A 24820-nucleotide genomic window follows, 5' to 3' on the forward strand; every position below is an offset into this window, starting at 1 on the left:
TCATCATCTACATGTAATGGGACTTTTAGGTTGATCTGAAAGAGACGTTTTCTTTCTTACCGTACTGACGAACATCCACGCAGATGGAGTCGATGCTAGTTATGTTGAACGTTGGAGAATTCATGGCATTACAGGTGGACCACATGTTGTAGAAGAGGAAGACGGGTACGGCGGAGAAGCCAAACACGCCCAGCCAAGCCACACCCAGGATGTACGTGAGGAACACAAACTGAAAACGCAAAAAAACAGCACAACGCTTGCTTCATCAGATCTGTTGTGCACATTTTAAGGTCTTTGCACATGTGCCATAAAACGGAGTTGTTTAAAAAGTTCCATGCAGCTCCTTGGTTGTTTTAACATACCATTCCACTGATGCAGCGTCCACAGATGGTGGTCTTGAACTCGCTGTGGAGCTCCTTGACAGCACTGGTTGTGTAGAAGCCCTCGGCAAGCAGAATGATTCCATACAGGAAGAAAAATGAAGCGATGCCATAGATGACATACTGCATCAGCTGTATTCTGTTAAAGAGGAACATCAAGGTCAAGAATTGTGAGGCAAAAATAGTCCGTCTCCAACATAACATGGAAAAAAATGCCTAAGCTGCACTTAAATATTTATGTAGCACAAGAAAATGTCTACATGCTCTACTATTTTGCTTAAAATTTATTAAACAGAAGGAACTTGTATCACTTAAATGCAAACAGATGAATGTGATTAACTGAGATACCTTAACGTGGAGATGACAGCTGATGCCTGTTTCTGGGAATCGTCCACCATAAGGAGAATCTGAGTTTTTCCTGATCTATAAAACATGTGCTAACTCCCATCTACTGTCTTATTTTATTGTTGGAACTTATGGACCTGCTTTAAAAAAAAAACATATATGGATAGATTTTGAGATCAGCTGAATGTGGGGGAAGATATCAGCTGATAATGTAAACCGCACTAAAAAAAACTGTTAAGTTTGGGCTTTACTTTAAAGTTACAAACATTTCGGTTTTCCAGTTTGCGGATAAATCCTCCTCTTGGGAGTTTACAGGGATCTGCCCTGAAGCCTGCTTTGTCACTTACACATCAGTGAGCATGGCGTGATCGGTTGTGACCCTGGAAAAGTGGGTTTCCAGGATAGTCAAAGTGCCAGTCAGAGCCACATGGCCGCATCCACAAAACAGAGCCACGCCAGAGAAGCAGAGGATGGTCGCCACCAGGGATGCATAGGGCACGCCGCCTAAACACTTGATGCAGCACTCAAAGCAACCTGTGGACAAAAAACATGGAAATGCAAATTCTTACTTTTGCGGCCTTTTGCGGACATGAGGGGAACTGCTGTCAACATCCACCACAATTTGTTCTGGTATATCTCAAAATTTGCCTGTAATGCTTCATGGAGCGAGCTTCCTTTGCACACCTCACCAGCTGAGCCATGTTTACCCCTGAGGCCTCTGTTCTCCACTGCCTTTATGTTGCATTTGACAGTTCATTACCACACTTAAAAGTGTGCCAATGAAAGTCCAGCCAGTCAGAGTTCTGTAATGGAAATCTATGTCAGCCAACTGCAATGAGCGGGAAATGACCCAGATGGGTGGGCCTCGTCCAATGAGATCTTCTGAAGTCTGAAATGTCACCACAGTGACTACAGAAACAAGAAAACAGTCGCAGCGTAGTACCAGGTTGATGTCACAGAGTCACAGGTGCAAAAACACAACGGATTCTCCAAAGGTGTGCATGGATAAGAGATGTTTTTAGTTTAGCCAAAGCTCTGCAGTTTACATTCCCAAACGCCAACCCAGTGTTAGACCAGCAATAATACGGCCTCGCCCCTTTTTAAAACTGTTTTGATCTCAAACTCTGAAGAATTAGGTCCATAAAAATGTACCATGTCATGGACAATAAATAAAAACAAAAACATTTTTTAAAGAGGTCTTATACTTTAAAGATGGACAGTTTTACAAAGAGATTAATTGGGACCAAATCACTTGTGTAAAAAGCATCATTGGGAAGCTACTTGGGAAATATGTTGTAGATTTTGAACGACAAGCTTGCAGGTGGCGTTCCCCTGTTGCTTGGACGTTTTAGCAGATTATAGTAAAAAAAAAAGGTTAACACAAGTCATTGGCTGAAGCTGAATGAAACTATACTGTATAACATATGATGTGCACATATTAGGGACATGGGCGTAGTTGACAAAAACCTACGTTTCCATGGAAATGAAAAAATTCACATTTGCTGATTTAAAAAAAAATGTATATAGACCTGTCGTCACCCCAGGCGATCAAAAAATAAAATTGTTGCTATGGAGATAAAGCCAATAGAAAAACCGTCATTTTGAAAAAAGTGTTTTTTTTTAATGAATTTGTCATGTGCAGTTCTGATCAGTGTGGGAGGGAAAAAGGGGAAGAGTAAGGGCATGTAGCCAGTGAGGGTCCTGTGGGCCAAACTACGCTGCTCGCAGCTTTAACCCTTGTGCTATCCTAGGCACTTTAACATTGGGAGTTGGGTCATCTAGACCCACAAGACAGTGGGCTGAACCTTTTTTCTTCAATGATTTGTGAACCTCACTGGTGTCCATGGATTACATTAAATCGTTCCACCTTTATCCACCTTTGTCATGGTAGGGAGAACATGTCAATGTAAGGTCATCTAAGATAGCACAACGGTTAATTTAATTTGTGCCTTGGCAAAAAATACTCGATATTGTTAAATTATCTTTATAATTTGCCAATTTGTATGTTGTTAAATACTTACATACACATGGAAATGATTGCATGGAATGTACCTCAGGATCCCCTCTTTCGGTAATATGTGATATTCTTGTTTGCCTGAAACGACTTTTAAAGTTCATCCATGTTTACACTCCTAAAAATGATACACAAGAACAGATAAATACTGTTTTAACACTGCTGAGCCAATACCTTCACAGTCGCAAACCTCACTGACTGTTTGTGTTGCACCGGGAGATAGAAAAATATTTCCATCCCACATTGAGCGGAGATGAGTTGCCATGGAGGCATTTGGACCACAACTCAACAAGGGTTCCCTCAGCAAAGACACTAACTTCAGCCGCAGCCCACATTTCTGCTGCGAGAACATCAGAGGGGAGAGGGGGCTGCAGATCACAACGTTCCACAGGAGCCCAGCTTTTAAGTAAATAAAATCCCTGTGAAGGAAAGCGCTGCTCGTTCTGACTAATCCCAACTATGGAATTTAACATGCGGTCTAGATGCTTTCAAGTAAATGAACAAAATAGCTGTGCAATTCACAGATTTTCAGTCCTGCCCCTGTCAGCTGCAGAAGCACTCAGATGACCCTGAAGTTGTTGGGTCTATCAATGGTGGACAGAACACCAAGTACAGTGCGTACAGATAAATGATGGACTACTTTGTGGATGTCTTAAAAAAAACGTACTTCATACTGGGTATAAAATCAGACATTAAATCATGGAGGTAAAGAAAAAAAAAGTACAAATCCTCAAAAGTCAAAAGAGACCGATATTTAAATTTTCTTTGAGCTCATATTTCTTTGCATTATCTTCAGCAGCAAGCTGAGTTAAAGCCAAACCGGCTCTGAGTGAGCTGATAAGTTAGCTGGCTCTGTTTTGGGGATGGCTCTGGAACTTCCTGAACTGATTGTTCAGACAGTTGTTATGAATATGTTCCACAAATCAAAACAGTAAAAGAAGCAGAAGACTTCAGAACAACAGGTCTAAGATGAATGCAAGACAATACAGTTGCATACAGTTAAAAGTGCACAGTTATAAACTGCATTAATAGTACCCCCTCTTTCCGAAATACCATAGTATTCTATAGGTACCCCTCAAGTTAAAAGATTGCATTTGCATGTTGAGACTGGGGCAGATAGACATTGAAGTTTTTGTTACAATTGAGCGTATAGCCATCATTTTGGATTTTTCTCGTGGCAAACATGTTTTACCGAAAGAGGAGATCCTGAAGTGCAACCCATGCAAAATTTGGTGCTTGTACCACGAAAATGCATAATATTTCTGAAATATCAACCTAAACAGCTCTGCTATAAAAGAGAATCAAACTGCCAACAAGCAATAATAAGCGTACGGTTTTAATGTTTGCACAGCCTGGACATGTCTAAACCCAAAGCATAAATATTCAGTCATCACTTAGGAAAGTGCCTGGAGATTTCTGCTGGGATGACTCACTGCAGAAATCTTGAGTCACATATTAAGTGGTGAGAAAAATCTCGCCAGATCAACAGTCATGTTGTCAGACCTGTGTCAAGAGATAACTTGAACAGCTGTTTCTCAACTATTGAGTTGGTCAGTCACCATGAAAGCAGCTTTGAAACAGTCATGATCAGTAAGCATTGGGATTATGTCTGACATTATATAATCAAGTCTGATTTTTTTAGTCTCCAGGGTTGCTTCAGCTTTTTTTCTTTCTTAAGAAAAAAGCTGGCAGGTGGCCACACCTTTGGCTCAGATTAATCATGTCACAACCAGAAAATACTGCCGCAAACATGCAACGCTGCACACAAGATTTTATTACAGATCAGTGCTGATATCAGATTACTTTAATAAACACAAACCAGTTTTTAAGTGAGCAGAAATCTGCAAACATGTCTCATCAATGTCCAATTTATTCTTTCTTTGAATCTTTCTTAGCTGAAGAAGTTGGGTAAGTTTTGATATCCATAAAAAGGACACAAATGACTTTTATTCTGGTAGAAACTGATGAAAAGCAGAGTTGAATTCTTCGAAAAGACTCTTAAAGATTTTCTTAAACTGAGATTATTTTGCAGTTGCTAAACTAAAAAGAAGAGTCGAGAAATATGATTTAGATTTACCTTAGCAGCTTTTCCTCTCTAAAGGAGACAACTCACAAAGCTGTCAAAGCTCTGTTCAGTACAGAGATGCATTGAAAAAAGAAAAACCCCATTTATCTTTTTTGCCAAAAAGAAATACCAGTCTCTGCATTTTATGATTCCCAGCTGGATATGAGAAGAGTGAATGATACCCTGAGCCTACTGGCCTGTTCAGCACAGTGTAGCATGCGCATGGGGGGGGGGGGGGGGGGGGGAGAAGAAAAAAAATCACATTGGGCCCTCCAATGGCTTTCACATGCTCCCAATCTTTGACTAATTCTGCTTGGTAGAACTGAAAACTCTTCAACAGACTTCAGTCCTCATCTACTTACAGCAGGACAGGAATGCAAGAAGAGCAGACGGTATCAAAACAGTGTTAGATTGATAAGTTTAGCAACTATTGGTTGTGACAGTGTCTGGTCTGAAAGCAGAACATTTGTTTGTCACTTTAGGGTCACAGGGAGAGAAGGGAGAGTAGTTTCTGTGTGGAAAAAAAGTTGGGGAAGTAGAAAAATAAAAAAGACTGAGGGTCCGAGAAACTTCAACACAAAGGGCCAGTGTGTGAAGTCCAGGACTGTCCATCACACTGGACTCTCAGAGGCCTTTCAGAGCAGCAGTGAGCCATGACTCTGCTCTTCCGGTCCAAAGGCTGAAGGGTCCAGTAAAAAGCCCACTGCCGGGCTCCATCCTGTGTGCCCCTCCACACAGAGTGGCTACAATGGACCACAGAAGCCACCACCCTCTCTCCGAGAGGATCCTGTTTATCAAATCTGTCGCTCATACAGACGGTTAATGAGAAAGAAAGAAAAAAGTAGTGGAAAAACTACATGAAACAAGTTTAGCCGTAAGTTTGGGAAATATGCACCAAAATAAATATTTAAAGATGTTGCTGGAAAAAAGGAATATATATTCCTGGGATTATAAAATGCAGTTTAAAAAAAAAAAAAAAAAAAAAAGTTCCAAAGATTTACAACAACACTATATCCATTTAAATCCAGTTAAATCCCCACAGAAATGTTTTTATTTAATATTTTTTGCAGTTTTCTTTGTTGTCTTTTTGTGAAATATTTTATCTTTTGAAGTCATAGTTGGCTGACTCACAGCAAATGTTTGTCCTGGTTCCTCTAAATACATTATCACAGCTGTGCGTCACTGCAGCTTGCTGGAGCTCGGGATCATCGTTAACTCTTGCAGCTGACGGCGCTTCTTGAGAAACCCAGTCATTGAGTAATCACAGCTTCATTTTCCCACTGGGACCTTGGCTTCGATATTTCCACATTTGGGTTAGCTTAATTAACTAACTTTAAATGCAGAATTACAAAACAGGCTATCAGTTCAGTTATATAACTTGAAAATTGCAAATGCAAAAATACGCCTGGGCTGCACGGTAGCACAGTGGTTAGCACTCTTGCCTCACAGCAAGAAGGCCCCTGGTTGAAGTCTCGGCTGGGGGACCTGAAACAGAACATCTTTGCATGCGTGGGTTTTCTCCCGGGACTCTGGCTTCCTCCCCCCCGTCCAAAAACATGCTTCATAGGTTAATTGGTTACTGTAAATTGTCCATAGGTGTGAGTGTGCATGGGTGTGTGATTGTGGCCCTGCGACAGACTGTCGACCTGTCCAGAGTGTCCCTATAGCCTTCGTCCTCAAGTGGCCCCGAAAGGGAACAAACTGTTTAGAAGATGAAAGAATGAAAAATATGCTACCCATAGGATTTACAGCAGAAATTAATTTAGATTTTCCTCCAATGAGTAAAATTAATGCATTCTCTTTACAATATTTATAGAAAAATATAAATAAAACAATCCGACATCTATTTACTCATCAATGCCTATTGATGCAAATATGCATCAAACCACTTCAACTCCAAAATGACCTCCATTTAGCATAAAACATTTTTTCATAGCTAATAAATTCAGTCATCAAGGGGTAAAGAGAAAAAATCTACATTAAGAAAAACCGTTTCAGTTAAAGACAAAACCAGTTTTCCATTTTCTGAGCTGAAACACTAACAGCCTTCCAGGTCCATTAGAAAAAACAGCATTCTGTTCCAATTCTGGCTCATTACAAGCAGATGTGTCTTTTACAGCTAATGCTAAGCATTTGTGTTTATTATTCTATCAGAACCACCTGTCAGAAAACCATGTTTGAGAACATATGGTGGAAAAGTGCAGGATGTTGTTGGCTCAAATGCTTTTTCCAATGAAGAACATATTTTAATTTAATCTCCAAAATATCGTTTAAAAGAAGGATGCAGGATTGACTAGGACTCACCTCCAGCTGATTGCTTTGGTGACATCTAGATATGTCATGAGGAGAAATGGATAAACACACTGTATGATTTTTTGTTTTTGTTTACGCTCCTCTCTCACGTCAAATCTCTGCACAGAACAACAACTCATGAAGCACAGCTTATTGCCAGATGCCGCTGCTCCTCATTTTCCTCCACTAATTCAACCCATCTAAGTCACATTCTGCCGAGTTTGTTGTTTGAAAGCTTAAAAAAAGGCTAAATTGATCATAAAAATAACCCAAATTAGGGAAATTAATTGTAAATGTTTCAGTGCAGAAGTGTTTAATAACTTTAATAACTTGTGGCTAAGTATTTTGGCACTCAAACTGGTTCATGCATCACTACACTTTCCATTCATCTCATCTGTTTAACTTGACTGATCTCCTCTTCCATAATGGTGACCGGCGGCAATACTCAACACCTCCTGCGTTGATTGAATTCAGAAAACAAAGCTCATGGATGCAAAGCAGCTAAAGCAACAGCAATCTTGCACAAACTAAATTATTATTAAATTAACAATATATTGAACACAAATGTACAATGATGTCTGCTGATCTGTTATGGAAACAAAGCAATCAAGCTGAAGAAAGTCTGATCAGCATTGAAAGCCCAGAGTCAGCTCTGGGATTTCTCTTTTGTTCTGCCTCCAGTCTTGGTTTCTGCGTGCAGTTTTCATGGCTGTTTCCCTTCTATCCAACGAAAATGTTTTTTTTCAGCAGATTCTCTCTTCCATCCCTGTTGCTTCCACCTTCGCACTGTATTTCCTGTTTTCATTCTGGTTTCCTAAAACAAAAGGTGCATTTTTGTGCTGGGTTTCATGTAGAAACAATGCGAGGTGCTGCTTGTAGATCATGAGTCACGCTTTATCAGGCTCAGTAAAAAGAAATTCAGGACATTCGATTTAGTTCCATGTAAACCCTAAGCAAAAAGTGCTCCATTTAAGTGTACAAGGTTGTGTCCAAATTCCCTCCTTACTCTCCAACTACTAAAAAACTACAGTGCGGGACTATATAGTGCAATTCGGACACTATGTTCACTACGACCAATTTCCCGAAGTGAAAACCTAAAAATATAAACATTTTACCAAAATTATTTAGGAATCCACTGTGTTCTGAAGATGAAAACTTGATTTTTTTTTAATTAAATATATATTTTTTCACATGAAAATTGTTTGATTGCAATGCACTGTGGTTATATATATATTTTTTTTCTTTTTAATTTAACCTTTATTTAACCAGGAAAGCTATTAAGAACATGTTCTTCTTCACAATAATGATATTTGCTAATATAGTAAGCATAGATGCTCACCGTTTTCTCTCAGAGGCTTCTGGGAAATTTCAAACACACTGGATTTTGGAATTAAAATGGCGTACGCACTATATAGTGCATGTTGTGCATAGGGAAGAAATTCAGATACAACCTTAGTCTATACTAAAAGTGAGGCACTAGACATTTACTTCTTAGATATTATCTATATAATGAAAAATAAATTTGTTCTAATTTATTCTGAAGAAGTATTAAGTTAGTATACTTCCTACAATACACTTATGGTCTACAGCAGGCATGTCCAAAGTCTGGCCCGTGGGCCAAATGCAGCCCGCGTTGAAAATTCCACTGGCCCACAGGCTCCTGTCATAAAATCAATAATATGCAGCTCCCAGCATTTTCTAGGAACTGTGTGAACAATTTCTTGATTGTGATTGACTAAATTATGTTATGAGTCATTGTAAATCTATGGCAACAACCTGAAGGGGCCAAACAAGAGGAACAGATATATGGGTATCAAATCCACAGTGCTGCGTACATTTGGACACCCCTAGTCTATAGTTTAATTGCTATAATGTACTCAAGTATACTTAATAAAATAAACCTCAAGTGTACTACCTTTTGCTAAGGGAAAGCTGATGTGCTGAAAAAGGATATGGAAGCTCTTTTTTTCCCACTGGACTACAGTCTTTAAGCGGGGGCCGACTATGTGGGGTTGTGGTCGAGGGTGAACTCTTAATCCTCTGATTGCCACCATATGCCCTCTGCTCCTGCAGCATACATTAACAGACCCCTGACCGCGCTCTCCCCTACATCTGCTAACCTCTAAGCCATAAAGCGGACACATGAAAAGAAGACGGATCCAAACAGGGAAGCACAGCATCCTCTGGGCTGACTTGGACAACAGAGGAAGCACCTCGTGAAAATGGCTGAAACAGATTCAACAAGGCAGACTAAATTTTGAGAGATTTTAAAAGCAAGCAGACGTGAGGGTGTTAGGAGGAGAAGCAGCTAGAATAACAGAGACAAATGTGATGATGAGAGACGCCTGGACAATAGATAGTGGGGAAGACGGAGAAGAGGATCTTGGCTGTGTTTGTTTGGCAACAACAGGCCAAGAAGCCCCAGAGGCATGCTAATGAGAGAGGCCTTTCAGATCAGGGGGGAGAGGACTCTTCTCACGGATGCTAAACCTCAGAAATGGGGGGGGGGGGGGGGGGGGGGGGGTTAGCCCAGGAGGGGAGCAACAGGGGTCAGGGAAGAAAACTTAATGGGGATCCCATAACAACAACTGCTATACTAATCCTGAAGCATTTCGTGTGCAAGTCCTGTGAAAACCTGGATAAATGGCACTGTAGAAACAACAGCTGCAAGAACGACCAGAGCTTTATTACTCCGCCACATTCAAAAAAGCTGAAAAAAATCTCTGCTGCTAATGTAAACAAAATTAGTAAAAATGTATACATTTTTTTATGAATTTTCTTTCAAATTTGGACCTTAATAAGTAAGTTAAGGACTCCAAAGAAAATAATGTTTTTGGCGTGTTTAAGATGTTCTTGTGGCATTTCTTCCTCATGATGGAGTACATATATTGAGAAAGTTAAGCTCCAAATTGCATTTCTGATAATTACTTTTTTAAATCCTTGTGACTCAAGAGCAGACAAAAATAATGTTGTTGGAAAAGCTCGTCGGTGTGACGTAGAACCTACAATGGAAAGAAAGCCACTAGCTCCCTCCTCTGCTCCATTCCGATGAATCCACTCGAGACAAATAGATGCATGAATATCTTTGTTTTCCTGGCTCAAAAATGTACGGCTGGATTTCGCCTGTATTGCTCTCCACTTTTTGTTGCACTGGTTATGTTAGGTTACAGGTGTTAGGGGCTGCAAGCTTGCGGGAGATTGTAAAGAAAGGGACAATGAAAAGTAGAGGTAGGCATTCTCCACATCAGTGGTACCGCACGAAACTTAGGGACAAATTTCTAAGGACTTACTGTCGCTCTGCAGAAACTATGTCCAAGAAACCCACACAGATTTCTTGATTTTGGCTAAAAATGGCATGATCGTAATTAAAAGACCACTGAGAACGCTTTGAAAATAGATTAAAAGATGATCAGTGTGCCCGTACACACCGGGACGAATATTCGCCAGGCGTTATTCGCCAGCGTTTTTCGCCATGTTTTTTGTGTTCACACCCAGGCGATTTTCGCTGACGATGAGCCGAGCAAACATGCAATTTCATTCCCTGACATTAGATGGCGCTTAATGTAAACAGAAATACTCCTGTACACAAGGTGGCGCTGCGCAACTTTACGCTTCTTAAAGTCGCTTTTCACTCAGAAGAAGAGAGCAAGTATTTACGCGCTTGTCAGAATAATACAAAGAAAACATGAATATTTCAAGCATCAGTAGCTCCAACTGGTGCTTGGTTCGCGGATATTTTAGAATGTCCGTCATTATTTCTTCGCGGCAGTGTAGACGCTACTTGGCGTCTATCTTCTTCGCTGGTATGTGTGCTCAGAAAGGCAGTTTTGTGTTTGAGCGCCCCCAAGTTGTGTTTTACTGTAACTTCAGAAGCTCCAGACGCGTGTGCAAAAGCGCCATTCTCATTGGTCGAATAGATTTCGACGCGAGGCGTCAAAAAAAGAAAACGAACCCGAGGCGTTTTTTTTTTTGACGCTTTGACGCCTGGCGTTTTTTCGCGTCGGTGTGCACACTCTCATTGGTGCCCTTTGTTTAGTCACGAGGCGTTAAACGTCGGCGAAAATCGCCGGCGAAATTCGTCCCGGTGTGAACGGGCCTTGAGACTTAAAGCCAAAGAAATACAGATGGATCAGCCTCGGCTTTGCCAAAAACTCAAGACACACTCGGTGCCAGTGGAAAAATAGAACTTTAATGTGAATGAATGTAGGCAGTGAAGCCTGCATGCTCCAGGCTTTGCGTTGAGGCAGGGCCACTCCCTTTTTTTGAGAACACAATCTGAATAGTGATGAAGGAGGCTTCATTGTGGGTCAACCTTTCAAAGTTGTGAAACTGGGGGGCCTGAATGCTCCACAGTGCTCATTCATCCATGAAGACCCACACTCTGCCTCGTTCACACTGACAGAGTTCTCAGAGTTCTGTGCCTTAGCTCGGGTACCACTTAAACCCAATGACAGCCTGAGAAAACAGGCTCACTGCAGCAGACAGAGAGGATGGATCGAGCCAATCTGGAAGAGTGGATTGTGTGAGCAAGAACTCAAGGTTTAATATGAGTAAAAAAAAAAAAAAGCCTGCAGCAGAGAGTTGGAATGACTGCCCAAGCATCCTGGAACATTTCTCCTGCACTCATGGAAGAAACATTCCCCGAATTTGGACGAAAGATTTTTGTAAACATTGTTTTGGCAATTTCTTGCTGTCACAAAGCTTCATTCCAGAGGACTGAGGCTGACCTACTTTCAGATCTCCTCATCTGTCGATCTGGGCTGTGTGTCACTGGGATGTTCGGTATGAACCCGACTCATTGATTACTGGAACTCTGCACAACAAACCAATTATATGGATCCATTTGTTTACTGACCCATTTTCTTCCTCAGGCCCGTGGAAGAACAATTTTAAGTTATGCAAAACTTTGGCTAAACAGTTATGGGTTTGTAGAAGAAAAAAAACAATTGCTGTATTTTTTTCTATGAAAAAAATTCAGAGCTTTATCCCTAAAAAAAAAGAAAAAAGGCCAAATTTCATTATGATGAGATATATGTGGAGTGAGAGGAGAAACCACAGTGGACTGAGGTTTTATAATGATCCTTGTGCTCAGTCACAATCCTAAGAACAGGGAACTTTTCATTTATTTTTTCCTTGTAACCTTTTTGGGTACACAGAAAGAAAAAAAATCAGACACCATGCTCAGTGTCACAGCAGAGTAAAGAACAAAGGCTAAATGAAGCTGTTTTTCTCCTTACAATCCATCTAAATGTGACCTCAAAGACCTTCAATCACATGAACTGGTCAAAGTCGATGTTTTTTTCTGATCATCAAGCAAGAAGCAGTTTTAACACAAAAAACCTCAAACTGTCTTCTTCCAGCTTTAGTTCAAGGGTTCAAAATGCTCAGCAATGTGAAGAATTTTAGTTTCCACTTGTTGAGTTTAAGTAAACCATGAACCCAATATTATTAAACCTCTAAGATATTGTCTTTACACCAACCACCATACCATTTGAGGAGATATAAAATATCCATCAACCAATAAATCGTTTCTTATTAATCGACACAGCGCCAGCAGAGACGTGCTTTACATCTGAATTCAGGTTTTATTTCTCCCTCCAGTGTTTGACCAAACAATGGCCAGGTCGCCTGACTCAGCACTCCTTTAATTGCATGTTTGCCTTACCATCGCGTTTTGGACTGGAAAAGAAGCAACACTCACTCAGGGATGCCTGGCAGCCATTTTTGTTACTCTGAAATTGACTTTACAAGCCAGAGTCTCTGGCACCTCCGCTGCTGCTGCGGTTTTGGGCCAAAGTGAGCTGGAGGCAGAGGCACACATGCTCCCCATTATCCTGCCGCTCTAGCTTACATGGGTTTGGATACTGCCACCTTGGTTTGGTGCGACAGTAAGCAGAAGAAGTTATCTAAAGTTGTCCATCGTTTGAGTTGTTTTCTCAGACATAGATTCTGCAGAACAGCTGTAATTTATTAGAAATTCACCTCAGAGTTGTGGGCGGGACAGTTGTGGAGAAACCCCGCCCCCATTATTCTTTCCCCATTGCGGAGTGGTGCAGGGAGCCAATGGCCCACTCACAAAAAAAAAAAAAAAAAAAATGTTCTTTATAGATGTCCTCCATCATCAGAAAAATGCCACAAGAACATGTCAAAAACACGCTTTTCATCAGAACAGAACTTTAATTAAGTGAAAAAAAAAACTATTTTGTGTCTTTAAAACTAAATGAAAACAGTCGTGATCTGAAAAGTTAGTTATTACAAAAATCTTTTTAAAAAAAGTCTTCTGTAAGAAGAATCATGAGGCTTAAGCCTGCCTTTTAAACAAAAAACATAATCCACTTACTCGGATTTGCTTTGATTTAACTGTCAAAAGGGCAATAAGTTGAGGACTGATTATAGTTGTGATAAAGTTGTACTGGTTTCTATGTCTCTTCACTGCAAAAGGACGTTTTGACTTTAATACAAACTAATCAGATCCTCAAGCAAACCAAAAATAGAATATTTAATTAGCTGATTCAATGTGTAAAAAGTTTCAACAAAAAAGGGGAATGTTGCCAAACAAAAAGCTTTACAGACGATTTTCCTACGGAATGCTCATGTTTGATTTTAGTCATGATAAAAGTTTTAAAAGGTTTCCAGTAGAAAATTAGTCTAATAGTAGTTTGTGAAGTAAATTCATGTTTATAGATCAAAGATACATATTTCTCTAATTTTTATCTAAATAACAGGAAAGTCTTATGAGTGTTACAGAAAGATTTAGTTTAGTAGTAAATGTCTTTTAAGTTATTTGTATACATTTTTAAGCTCAATATGTGAGGACTTTGCCCTTCTAAGGACCCTCTCTCATCATCTTTTGATCCTTTTTAAAAGTGTTCCTCGTGGTCTTTTAACTATGATATTTAGCCAAATTTAAAAAATAAAATAAAAACTTGTGTCGTTTTCTAGGACATATTTTCTGCAGAGCCGCAGTAGTTCACTGCAAAATTTCCTCTGAGTTATGGTGGGGGGGGGGCAGTTGTTGCTGAGCAACCCTGTTTCCATTCCCCTCCCTATTGATGTGATTGCTGCAACTAAAACGGCGGGCAATACAGGAGCTATCCAGTCGTACAGTTTAGAACCAGCTGCCAGCTAGGACAAGTCGTCTTCAAGTTGGATGCATCAGAATGGAGCGGAGCTTTCTTTGACACAAATACGATCATTTTCAAACGCATTTTGTAGTCTGCTCCTAATTCACCACAATTTGAAGAAAGAAATACTCAAACAGGCTAATTTGAGCTTAATTTTCTTAATATTTGTCCTGCATCATCAGAAAAAGGCAACACGTTAAAAACACCAAAAGCACAAATTTGATTGGAGTGGATCCAATCTTACTTACTTACTTTTTAGTTTCAACATAAAAAAAAAAAAAAATCAAACAAAATCACAAACTGGAACTACCTAACATTAAAACAATGTATGACAGGCATTTACTATAACTGAAATGAAATCACAGCTGTCCTCTTTTAGAGTTGTTAATCCTTTAAAGATAATACCTTCCCATGTAAGCATATTTATAAGGAGCTCAGCAACAAGACCACTGAATTGCCTCCTCTGTTGAGAGGAGAGTGATTGGAAAGCAAACAGAGAGTTTTTACTTTTAAGTACATGACACCATTCTTAAGTCAAATGAATGGATCCTCGCCTGACCCAAGCAATTTGCTCTGAAGGTGCTGCTGTTGTGTTTTCGTAAGATAAATCTTCTGCACGACATTCTAAAGAAGAAATCAAACAGTGGATGGATAAATGTCCACTCCACACAGATAAAGCCTCCAAAGTGCAGCTGCCTGAACAGCAAATAGAGTTTGGAGAACCACTTGTTGCTCGGCATGAAGACATGTGAACACATCCAGACAATAGAGATATAATGAAGCGCAGAGACAGCAGACGTGGCTCTATGGCTTATCTTGGGTTTTCTTCCCATGAGCACCCCTCACCTTCCCATATACCCCCCTCCCCTCCATCTCAGCTGCTGGGATTGCTTTCTCCCCCGTCTGTCCTATTGTCCGCTGCATCACACTCCCAACCTCTCACCCTTAACCTCAGACTTTAACCCCTAACAAACCCTCCGGCGACTTCCAAACCTTATGAGATGGAGCCCCGCTCACCAAAGCTGGGTAGACCCCTCCAAGTCAGAAAGGGTCAGCTCTGTGGCAGCAGAGGGGGTAATACCTATATTACTTTAATGCCATTGTTGCACTAGGCTCCTCTGGTGTCTCCCACATCCTGGAATTGGATCCTGGGCATTGAGGTTCATCTTCCCTGCATCGATTCATTTGTTTCCTGCACTCACAACCTGCTCGACATGTGACAAACACGGGAAAAGGATGGACACTCGTCCCTTTACTGCTTGTTTTTAGGGAAATCCTTTGACAGATTTATGGTCCCATCATTTGGCATCTAAATAATGACATCCTCAGTGACCAGTGCATGCAAAGGCTAAGACAAAAAACGACTCTTACTGTGAAAAGACTCATTTCAAAACAAACAAAAATGTTTTACTAAATTAAATTGGTGTTCTTTGTGTTTTAGGATGTTCTTGTGGCCTTCTTCTGATGATGGAGGACATATATAAAGAAAATTTAGCTCAAAATGGCATTTCTGAGTATTTGTTCATTCTCATCGTTGTGAATAAGGAGCAGACGAAAAAAATGCAGTTGGAAAAAATTTGCAGTTGTTGCATAAAATCTACAATTGGTGGTGCCACAAGCTCCCTGCTCCTCTCCATTCTGATGCATCCACTTGTAGACGACTAGATCCATGTATTTAGTTTCCTTGTTTATGTGGTGTTCACATTTGTGTGACATGTTTGGTGTTGGTCCAGTAACATCCTCAATGATGTCATCTGCCTCAAGTTTGTAAAGCTCTTCGTCCACTTTCTTTCGAATATGAAAGGGTACACGTCGATGTGGTTGTATTGTGGGTCTGATGTCAGGATTTATGTGAAGCTTCACCTGAAAGTTTTTCAGTTTCCCGATGCCTTTGAACAGTTCTGGGTGACTAGCCACAAGTGCATCTGCAACCGAACCACCTGGTCCTGAAGTTGAAACTGCAGTGACCACACTGATTAGTCCAAGCGCTGTGGATGTCTTGTAACTGAGAATATTACAGTTTATATTTTGCTTGCCATTTTTTTGCACTGGTAATGTTAGCTTGGCGTTTATAGCTCTAGGTATGTGGGAGAGCTTGTAACCAAAGGGATGATGGGATATGAAGGCAGGCTCACTCCACACCGATTTAGAGGAGAATTGTTAATTACCTCCTGCTGCTCTGCCGAAACTGTGCCCTATAACCAGACAGATGTTTTGATTTTGCCTAAAAGGGTAAAAATCATAATAAAAAGACCACTGGGAATGATTTGAAATAGATGAAAAGATGATCGGGGTGGGACTTTAAGATACTCAGAATTTACACAGATAAAATCCAGAATATAAAGCAGTATTCACACAGTCCATGAGCTGCTCTCTTACAGAATTTCAGCTTTCACCGTATTGTTTTCTCATAGTGCAGAGGCCAAAAGCCAAAGAGACTTACGAGGCCTCTCAGTGGTGCAGTTACAATACTTATACAGTGAGCTGATCTGCGCCCTGGTCTGCGTGTGGCTTACGCGGCCAACATGTTTTTCAGACAGAAACATCTGGGATTTCCTCTTCCCTGAGCTGGTATTTCTCTTTTCTCCTGTAGTGAACCCACACTGAGCAACAAAAAAAACATATGTGCATGCGGTTCAAGCCTCTCGCCTGGTTCAAAATTCAAATGTTTTTATATATATCTTTCAGTGCATCTTATGCAAATGAATGTCAGTCTAGCCAGTTTTTTTTTTTTTATTGCAGATTTTCATCAGCGTGAAAAATGTAAATGGATCTTTTTTTGTATTGGATTTTGCTCTGGAGGTAAATAACTTTTAATACCTCTTGGACAGAAAATATTTAACTGGAAAGACGAAGTGACTCCTATAACTGTTATGATGTGGGTCCACAGCACAGCAAGAGGAGTGACGATGAGTCATCATTTCCAGCGTCTCGTGTCAACCATGCCGATGCCCGAGGCTGAAGATCCTCAACGGGGTTTTTGCAAACATTTCTAGACACCGTGGAGTGCAAGCGGTCATGAGAGGCTTGGTGTAGATATTCATTTAAATTGCTGCCTAATTCTTCCCAAGTGTTGAATTTGGCCGCAGCCCAGGGATCCCAGGCTGTCTGGCACAGCTCTTCATATGGAGACCATTCCTCATTGGTGTGCCGGGGTACCCCAGATGCTTTTGTCTTAGGGTTGTTTAGCAGCTGCGTTTAAAGGCTGTGGACAAAGACCTATCTGTGGAGGGTTGAATACACTCCGTGGGCTCGCAGCCAACAGCTCAATCCTATAGACTCCTACTGTTGAAAAGCAGACTAATGCATTCTACTCTCACCACAGACAGAGGATCTTACTGGGGAATAAGCTAGAGGCCCCTTTATTTCTTCCCAGCTCACTTAAGTATTTCTACATGTGAGCTGCGGTCACTTCAGGCTTCTGGTTCACTTTCTGTTCAAATCTTTCCGAATCTGGAAATAAAATCTGCATTCTTTTTTTCTTTTTCCATAGAAGGAAATAATAGATTAAAACAAGAACACAAACAGTCTGATGATAAAATATGAGAAATTGGAGTTTGCAACAAGTACCTCATTCAAAGAAAATTTTTAGTTTACTTTAGTGCAGATTAGTGAGCATTTACACAAGATGGAAGCATGTCAGCAATGATTTTGAAGTCCTGCTTGTGCAACGGTGCCTAATTTAGGTTACAAAGATCCTCACTTGTGCAAAGTCTTATAGGCAACTGCTACACTGCAAAAAGGAATTTTTAAGAAAGTAAAAAGTCCTTGTTTAAAAAAAAAAAAGCTTATCAAGAAAGTTTTTCAGCAACAAAATAATCTTAGTTTAAGAAAACGTATCTTAGAATTTTTTCTGAAAATAAGAACTCTTGGTTCTGCATATTTAAAGAAAATCTGCCAATAGAGTAAGAATTGTAGACTTATTTCTAAGTCATTTGACCGTGGCTAAGGTTGCACAAGCAATGGACAGCAAAGGAATTCACACAACAAAAAATCCAAACATTTTCTATTTTCACTATCAAAGTTTATGGAAGCACAATAAATGAAGGCAGAAAAAAATAGTTTTAAGTGAAATAATTGTGAAATTAAAACATATTTTCTCTGAAAATAACCTGTTTAGGTTTTTTTCCCTCTAATAGACAACTCCATACATCAGACCCAAACATCAGCGCAGATCCATCAGTACAGCTGTAAGATTACATTTTACCAAAATAATTTGGTTCTGCAGCCCCAAAAAGATCCGAATGAATGCCCCCCCCCAAAAAAACCTATGAGATAATCTATGCACAGCAAAAGTCTAATGATGGAACAGGATGACTTTTTGTTATGCACGTTATGACCAAAAAGATCAAGAAGTTAAACAGGCTGGGGCTTTTTCTCATCAGTTAAAAATCCTTTCATGCCTTGTGAAGAGCAGCTCAAACCTTTGTAATAAAACCAGTGTTTATCCTTGAGCTTTTAAACCTGCACGTTCAGCCATGCATCACTACATCCTGCGCCGTCTCCTCCCCAACTCCTCCAAATGCCCCTGCAATGCCCCGGTTACTGTGTAAACACGGCATTTAAAATGCTCCAACTGCGGGAGTCGATGTCACAAAGTAGCTCCAACATGTTCAGAGTATATTTAGGTTATCTAATCTGAACACAGAAATCTCTTTAAAAATTATTTCTGTGCATCGCTGCCAAATCACTGAATCAATTCATCCCAAAAATTGCTATAGGAACAGTTTTCACACAACCAGTGATGTAAAGTTAACAAATAAACTTGTATACGAATTGGATTCTGTGGATTAGATTCTTACATTAAAACTAACAGAACATTGTTATTTAAAAAAAAGTTATTGTAAAATAATAATAATAATTAAAAATTAATAATGACCATCAAGTCTGTTATTTTAACCACACATTATTTTAAATTTTATTTGTATTTATTTTACTATTTTATATATGTTAACCCATAAAATAATGCAAAAAATACAGCTCAACTGGTTATTAAGTGCAGATTTAATTAAAAGCAAATATAAAAGTCAGCAGGTGACCTAATCAAATCAGTGGAATGTGGTGCATTTTCCTCATCATTTATTCAGTCGTACTTGCACCAAGCAACAACAAAAAACTGCAAGACAAGAAAGAAATACCGATTCCTGACAATTTGAATCTGCTTTGTGCAAGGATGCAGAGCAACACGTATGGCTAAAAGCTTTTGACTGTGCATCTTTGTTTCTTTCCCAGTCATTTTTGTTCAAAGGTTTGAACTTCAGGGATGTGGCTTTTTAAATCCACATACAGACAGACATGGATGCGGTTTATGTAGGACTACAGACCCAGTCTGGTATCAGAGAGCAACGTTTAAATCGTCTGTAGCCTCTTTAAATGACTTCAACAATAGACAAAAGAGCCTGCAATAGTTCAAAATCTATAAAAGTCAACAGGAAGAAGCTTAAACTAATCAGCTCTGTTGTGGGCTATATTAAGCATTCCTTTCTACTGACTGACACAACTGTCATCGACATGCTCTTCAAGTACAGAGGTTTCATCCTGAGAAGAGAAGTCTGAATATCCACACATCCAAAGGCTTTTTGGACTTCTTTTCATTCTCAAAAACAAATCAGTGGTTACATCTGAAAAAATATTTTAAGGGCTTTTACTTTTTATATTTAAAATGGCATAATTGTGATTAAAAATCCAAACACCTGTGACACAGTTTCTGCAGAGCAGCAGTAGTTCATTAGAAATTCATCTCTGAGTTACATGAGGGACTGTTGGCATAAAGTAAACCCTTCCCTTCCCATCATGTATCCGTTTACTCTCTCTCTTTGTTTACAGCCCCTCACACCTAACACCCAACCTAACATTACCAGTACAACAAAAATGACAAGCAGTATTTGAGCTATCCAGCTGTACAGTTTTGATCCAGATTCCAGCTCAGATGAGGAAAAGCAAGACATACATGGATCCATTTGTCTAAAAGTGGATGCATTAAAATGGGAATACGATCTTTTTTTAACTGCTTTTTTTTCCATCTACTGCTGATTCACTAAACTTTAAATAAAGAAATACTCAGAAGTGCAATTTTGGGCTTATTTTTCCTAATGTACAAGAACATGTGTAAACACCAAAACACAGTTTTCATCGCAGTGGGTCTTTAAAGAAGCCTTGAGGAGATCCCAGGTTTCCTGTTCTCACATCCCATCCTCTACAGATTGAAGGCTTTGGTTAGTGCGAGCTCCTCTGCTACAGTGCACTTGTAGAGCATTATTTAACTCTACATGCATCAAGTTGCATCAACCTGCTTTATCCTAATCAACAGGATATCAGAGTGCTGCTTTCATTGGCATGCTATGGAAAGTGCTGCACAGTGGGCAGAAAAATCCATGTTGGATCACTGAGTAAATGTTCATCAGCTGCAGCGTGTCTTTGATGACCCATACCCATTATTTCCCGCAGGCCCTCTGGAACAATCATTTGACTGTGAACAAAGCACTGATGCAGCCATCCCCACTGAGCGAGCATGAACGAATGGCAGCTCCAAGAGCAAAACTAAAGATCAACTTGTGCAGGTCCGTGTTTTCCTGCTAAACACGGCCACTCTAACGTCTACAAACAACAAAGGCCAGACTGTATCACAGCTTTATTTATCCAACAGACAATCAGCTGCTTCTGTTTGTCATCAAAGTTCATTTTTCTGCTCAAAGCGGGAACATTTAAATGTCATCCTCTTTCTGTGGCAGACGGTCACGTCCCCACGCTCTTCATTCTGTGTCCCTAGGCTTTTGTCACAGTTGGGGCACATGCTTAAGCAAGCATCCCCACGCAGAAATATCGCCTTCCTTCTCTCAACTAACCATAATCAGTGCTTCTCTATCTTTTTTCTGCAAAGTTATTAACTCTGCAAATTTACAGGCATGCTTCAGCAGACCTGCAAGGAGAAACACACTGAAGAGGAGAGAACCCCTAAAAGAGAGGAGCAGGAGGAGGAGGAGGGACAGCTGGAGATAAATTAGGTCTTCGCTGAACTGTAGCATGTTTCCTTTTAGAAAGTACAGAGTGGGACTTTGCTGTCGTACACAGTTTTTTCTTTCGCCAAATGAAAAGAAGCCCAGAAATGCTGCAATTGTAACAATGGCTACCTCATTATGAAGGATATTAATTTATGGACAATTAAAAATCCACTCCAATCAAAATTGTGTTTTTAACATGTTCTTGTGGCATATTTCTGATGAAGGAGGACATGTTCAAAGACAATTATGCCTAAAGTTGCATTTCTGAGTATTTCTTTATTCAAACCGTTATGAATCAGGATCAGGCGAAAAAAATGCAGATTGAAAAAGATCGTTTTCTTAACATAGAAATGTGCTGAGTGGATCACAAGCTCCCTGCTCCACTCCATTCTGATGCATTCACTTGTACATGACTGTAATGTTAGGTGGGGGGGTGAGGGGCTGTAAACTTGTGTGAGAGCACATAAACAGAAAACTTTCAGTTTTGGCTGGCGGGCAGGGGGAGGCGAGACTGTTTCGTGCCAACAGTCCCGCCCACCTGAGAGGTGAATTTATAATGAACTGCTGCTGCTCTGCAGAAACTGTGTCCCAGAAAACAACACAGTTTTGGGGGACTTTGATTAAAAATGGCATCATCATAGTTAAAAGACCACTGGGAACACCTTTAAAATTTCTCAAAAGATGATCAGAGTGGGACTTTAAAGAAGAGCTTAGGCTGTACATGAAGGTTATAGTCCACAAAAAACAAAAATACGCATGGATCAGGCTTCTGTTTTTCTCTTGTATCTTCAACTCAAGACTTTGACCTCCAGTTTGCTTTGGAGCAAAATAATCACAAGTCAAGCAAAAGTAGGAAATCAACTACCTGGCTTTGTTTTTGTCGACGAGCTATCGATTCTGAGAGTACCAAGCCACATCTGCCTCAGCAGCCACGAGTCTTTCCTCCTGTCAGGCTCAGGATGTGGGGTCAAAACGCACAAGGTTCACCAAGTGAGTCGGTGACAGCCATTCCTGATGCAACACTTTCCAGACATCCTTGCTAAGATACACCAGAAATAAGTGACATTGGAAAAATAAGAACCTCTGAATTTTGTTCAATTGGGTCATTCTTGTGCCTTTTTTGTGTAATATTTGGATTTCTTTTATTGGTTCCAACCTAAATGATTGATTCCCTTGTGGACATTTGAAGAAGGACAACTGTATGAGTTTCCATGAGGAAGAATGGCGCTATAGCTTTTGTGATTTGGATTCATCTCAAATAAAAACAACAATGGCTCTGTCTAAATTCCATCTTTACTCGCAGTTTTGTGCAATATATAGGACAATCAGCTTTGTTTTTTGGTGCGTCTGAATCCAGTATCCTAGAAATTTCCCAGAAGTCTCTGCGAAAAACTATTGAGCATCAAAGCTCACTAGATTGGCATATATAGACCACGATGCAGTGGTTTTTTTTTTTTCACGTTTTCAATTGAAAAAATAAATGTAGCTTCAATTTTTTATAAAATATCCATTAAAATCTAGGGCACTAGATAGCCCTGTACTAGATAGTATTTCAGGGGTTAGGGAGTAGAGAGGGAATTCGGACATAGCCAACGTCCTTGACTATTTTGCAGGATTTGAACAGCTCAGTTTCCTATCAATTTCCCTTTTTTCCCCAAAATGCACTCAACTGACATGAATTTCAGCTGAAAAAAATGAAAGAACTCTGTTAAGTTGACCTTTTGCCCCGTGTGTGCATGACCACAATACTGAAAGAAAATGCTCTTCATGCCAACATGTTCCGCAAACACCGGGCTGAATGATAAGTGGATCTGAAGCTGGGTTCACAGAACAAACATCAAAAGACTTCGGTGGGCTGAAGTTAGGTTATCCTCCCTCAGCATTCACTCAGACCAATTTGCTGTAAATTCATTCCAAACACGAACGGAGGAGAAGCTCTGGGACCAAGTTGTGTCTTATTCATGGAAAAAGTCCCATAAACATGAGTCAAATGTAAGTTTGATAAGAAGGGATTTTTATTTTCATTTCTCTACATCTGATTTCCGCATTGTTTGGGGCTCGGGTAACAAAAAGCTGGTTTACAGTGATATGTCAACCTCTATTTAAACATGATCCTGATGTTCAAAAAGATGCTTTTCATAAGAAGGCCTCACAGAATGTCTGAATGAAATGGGAGTTTTAAGCAAATGAACAATGCACAAAACTCCATTGCTATTCAGATGAATATCCGCTGTGAGACAGTGAATAACAGTCTTTGGGGAATAACTAACACGGGACATCCGCTATAAAACTTGCAATCCAGAAAAGTTCTCCCTCCACATTAAGAGCTGCCGAAGTCACACAAAGAAACAGCCTCAAATTAGGAGCACAAAGACCTTCTGTGTGTGTTCCAGGGCAAATTAATGAGCATTGGAACACTTTCTCACACAATGTTCATCCCTAACCTCAATTTCACTGAAGCAGACAGAGCATAATGTCAAAGACCACATTCAAAAATGAAAAAAGTACTTTTTTTTTTTAAGTACTTGATCAAATTTGACATCCTTCATTGTGAGTCATTTGAAGCTCAATGAATATCCACAGCACCTAAATCCTCCTCACACTGCAGGGTCACAACAGTCATTTAAAGGGCTTTTTTATAAAACCTGTGTGCAGGATTCAGCGATTTTTGATCAGAAAGCAGGCGGAGCTGGATACCAGCCTTTCACCATGACGCTCACGTGATCATCAATCAGTGAGGACGGCAAACAATGACATTGATTATGAAACGGGCTGCAATACTTGCGAGATACCTTTTTGTTATTACTTGATTTGATTGATTGTGGCAGTTTGAGCTTGAGGCGGTGCAGAGGAGGCAACAGGCAGGCTGGCTGACCTGGACTTAACACCTCCGCAGACTGACTCGTTCCGAGTTGACTGGAGGAATCTCCATAATCTCCCTAATCGCTCTTCGAGTTGCTTCGGCAGGCTGATCTAATGCCGATTCGTCTGAAACCGGGTCAGGTCAGCGATCTGCTTCTGCAGCTCTTCAACAAGTAGTAAAAGTTCACTGCCGTGGAACAAATCTGCGCGCTCCAAAAGTTGGAGCGGCGCGCGCTGTCATGCAATAATCCATACAGCTACAGCAGCATTTCATGTTTAAACTTACCCATTTTTTTATTTGCGTCTCAGGAGTTTCCAAAAAAAGAAAAACCAGCAAGTTAAAAAGCGACCAGCTGGAAAGTTGATGCGCAGCTCGGCTGGTGACGCGTCCTCGGTTGCACGCTGACTGCAGGCTGCTTCGGCGCGCGCTCCGCCGCGTCCCTGTGGAGGCGGACAGCCTGACGTCACCACGGAGGGGGATTAGATGATGGGAGGATCGTTCATCCTGCCTCCTCCTTCCTCACCTCCTCAGTCCTCGTCAAGAAGTTTACTCATCACCTCTAATCCCATCAGAGTCCTTCATAACACAATTGACGCGCCAGCGTTGTCGCAACAACCTGAGCAGAGAAATGAACTTTAGTCAGAAACACTCTGAGGTTCCATGTTGGCTCCATTATGTCTTGTAAAATGACTCTTTAAAAATTAAATTCATTTCAAACTTTTATTTTCTCCTTGTT

General features: G+C 40.3%; 1 protein-coding gene across 2 annotated transcripts in view; it reads right to left on the bottom strand.

Moving 5' to 3' along the window:
* Nucleotides 1–24514, bottom strand: part of gpm6b (glycoprotein M6B) — a 29708-nt gene extending 5194 nt beyond the window's left edge. Inside the window, exons 1-4 of one of the 2 annotated variants that reach the window (XM_023951229.1) lie at nucleotides 24370–24514; nucleotides 1073–1259; nucleotides 363–519; nucleotides 61–229 (exon numbers count right to left, since the gene is read on the bottom strand). In XM_023951229.1, coding sequence (XP_023806997.1) covers nucleotides 61–229; nucleotides 363–519; nucleotides 1073–1259; nucleotides 24370–24373 — 517 coding nt within the window. In that variant the 5' untranslated portion in view covers nucleotides 24374–24514. The remainder of the gene's footprint in view (nucleotides 1–60; nucleotides 230–362; nucleotides 520–1072; nucleotides 1260–24369) is intronic. The other variant, XM_023951230.1, reaches the window with a different exon arrangement.
* Between the last annotated feature and the right edge of the window lie 306 nt (nucleotides 24515–24820).

Source organism: Oryzias latipes, chromosome 21 (assembly GCF_002234675.1).
Source record: "Oryzias latipes chromosome 21, ASM223467v1".
In the NCBI taxonomy this organism is placed as follows: domain Eukaryota; kingdom Metazoa; phylum Chordata; class Actinopteri; order Beloniformes; family Adrianichthyidae; genus Oryzias; species Oryzias latipes.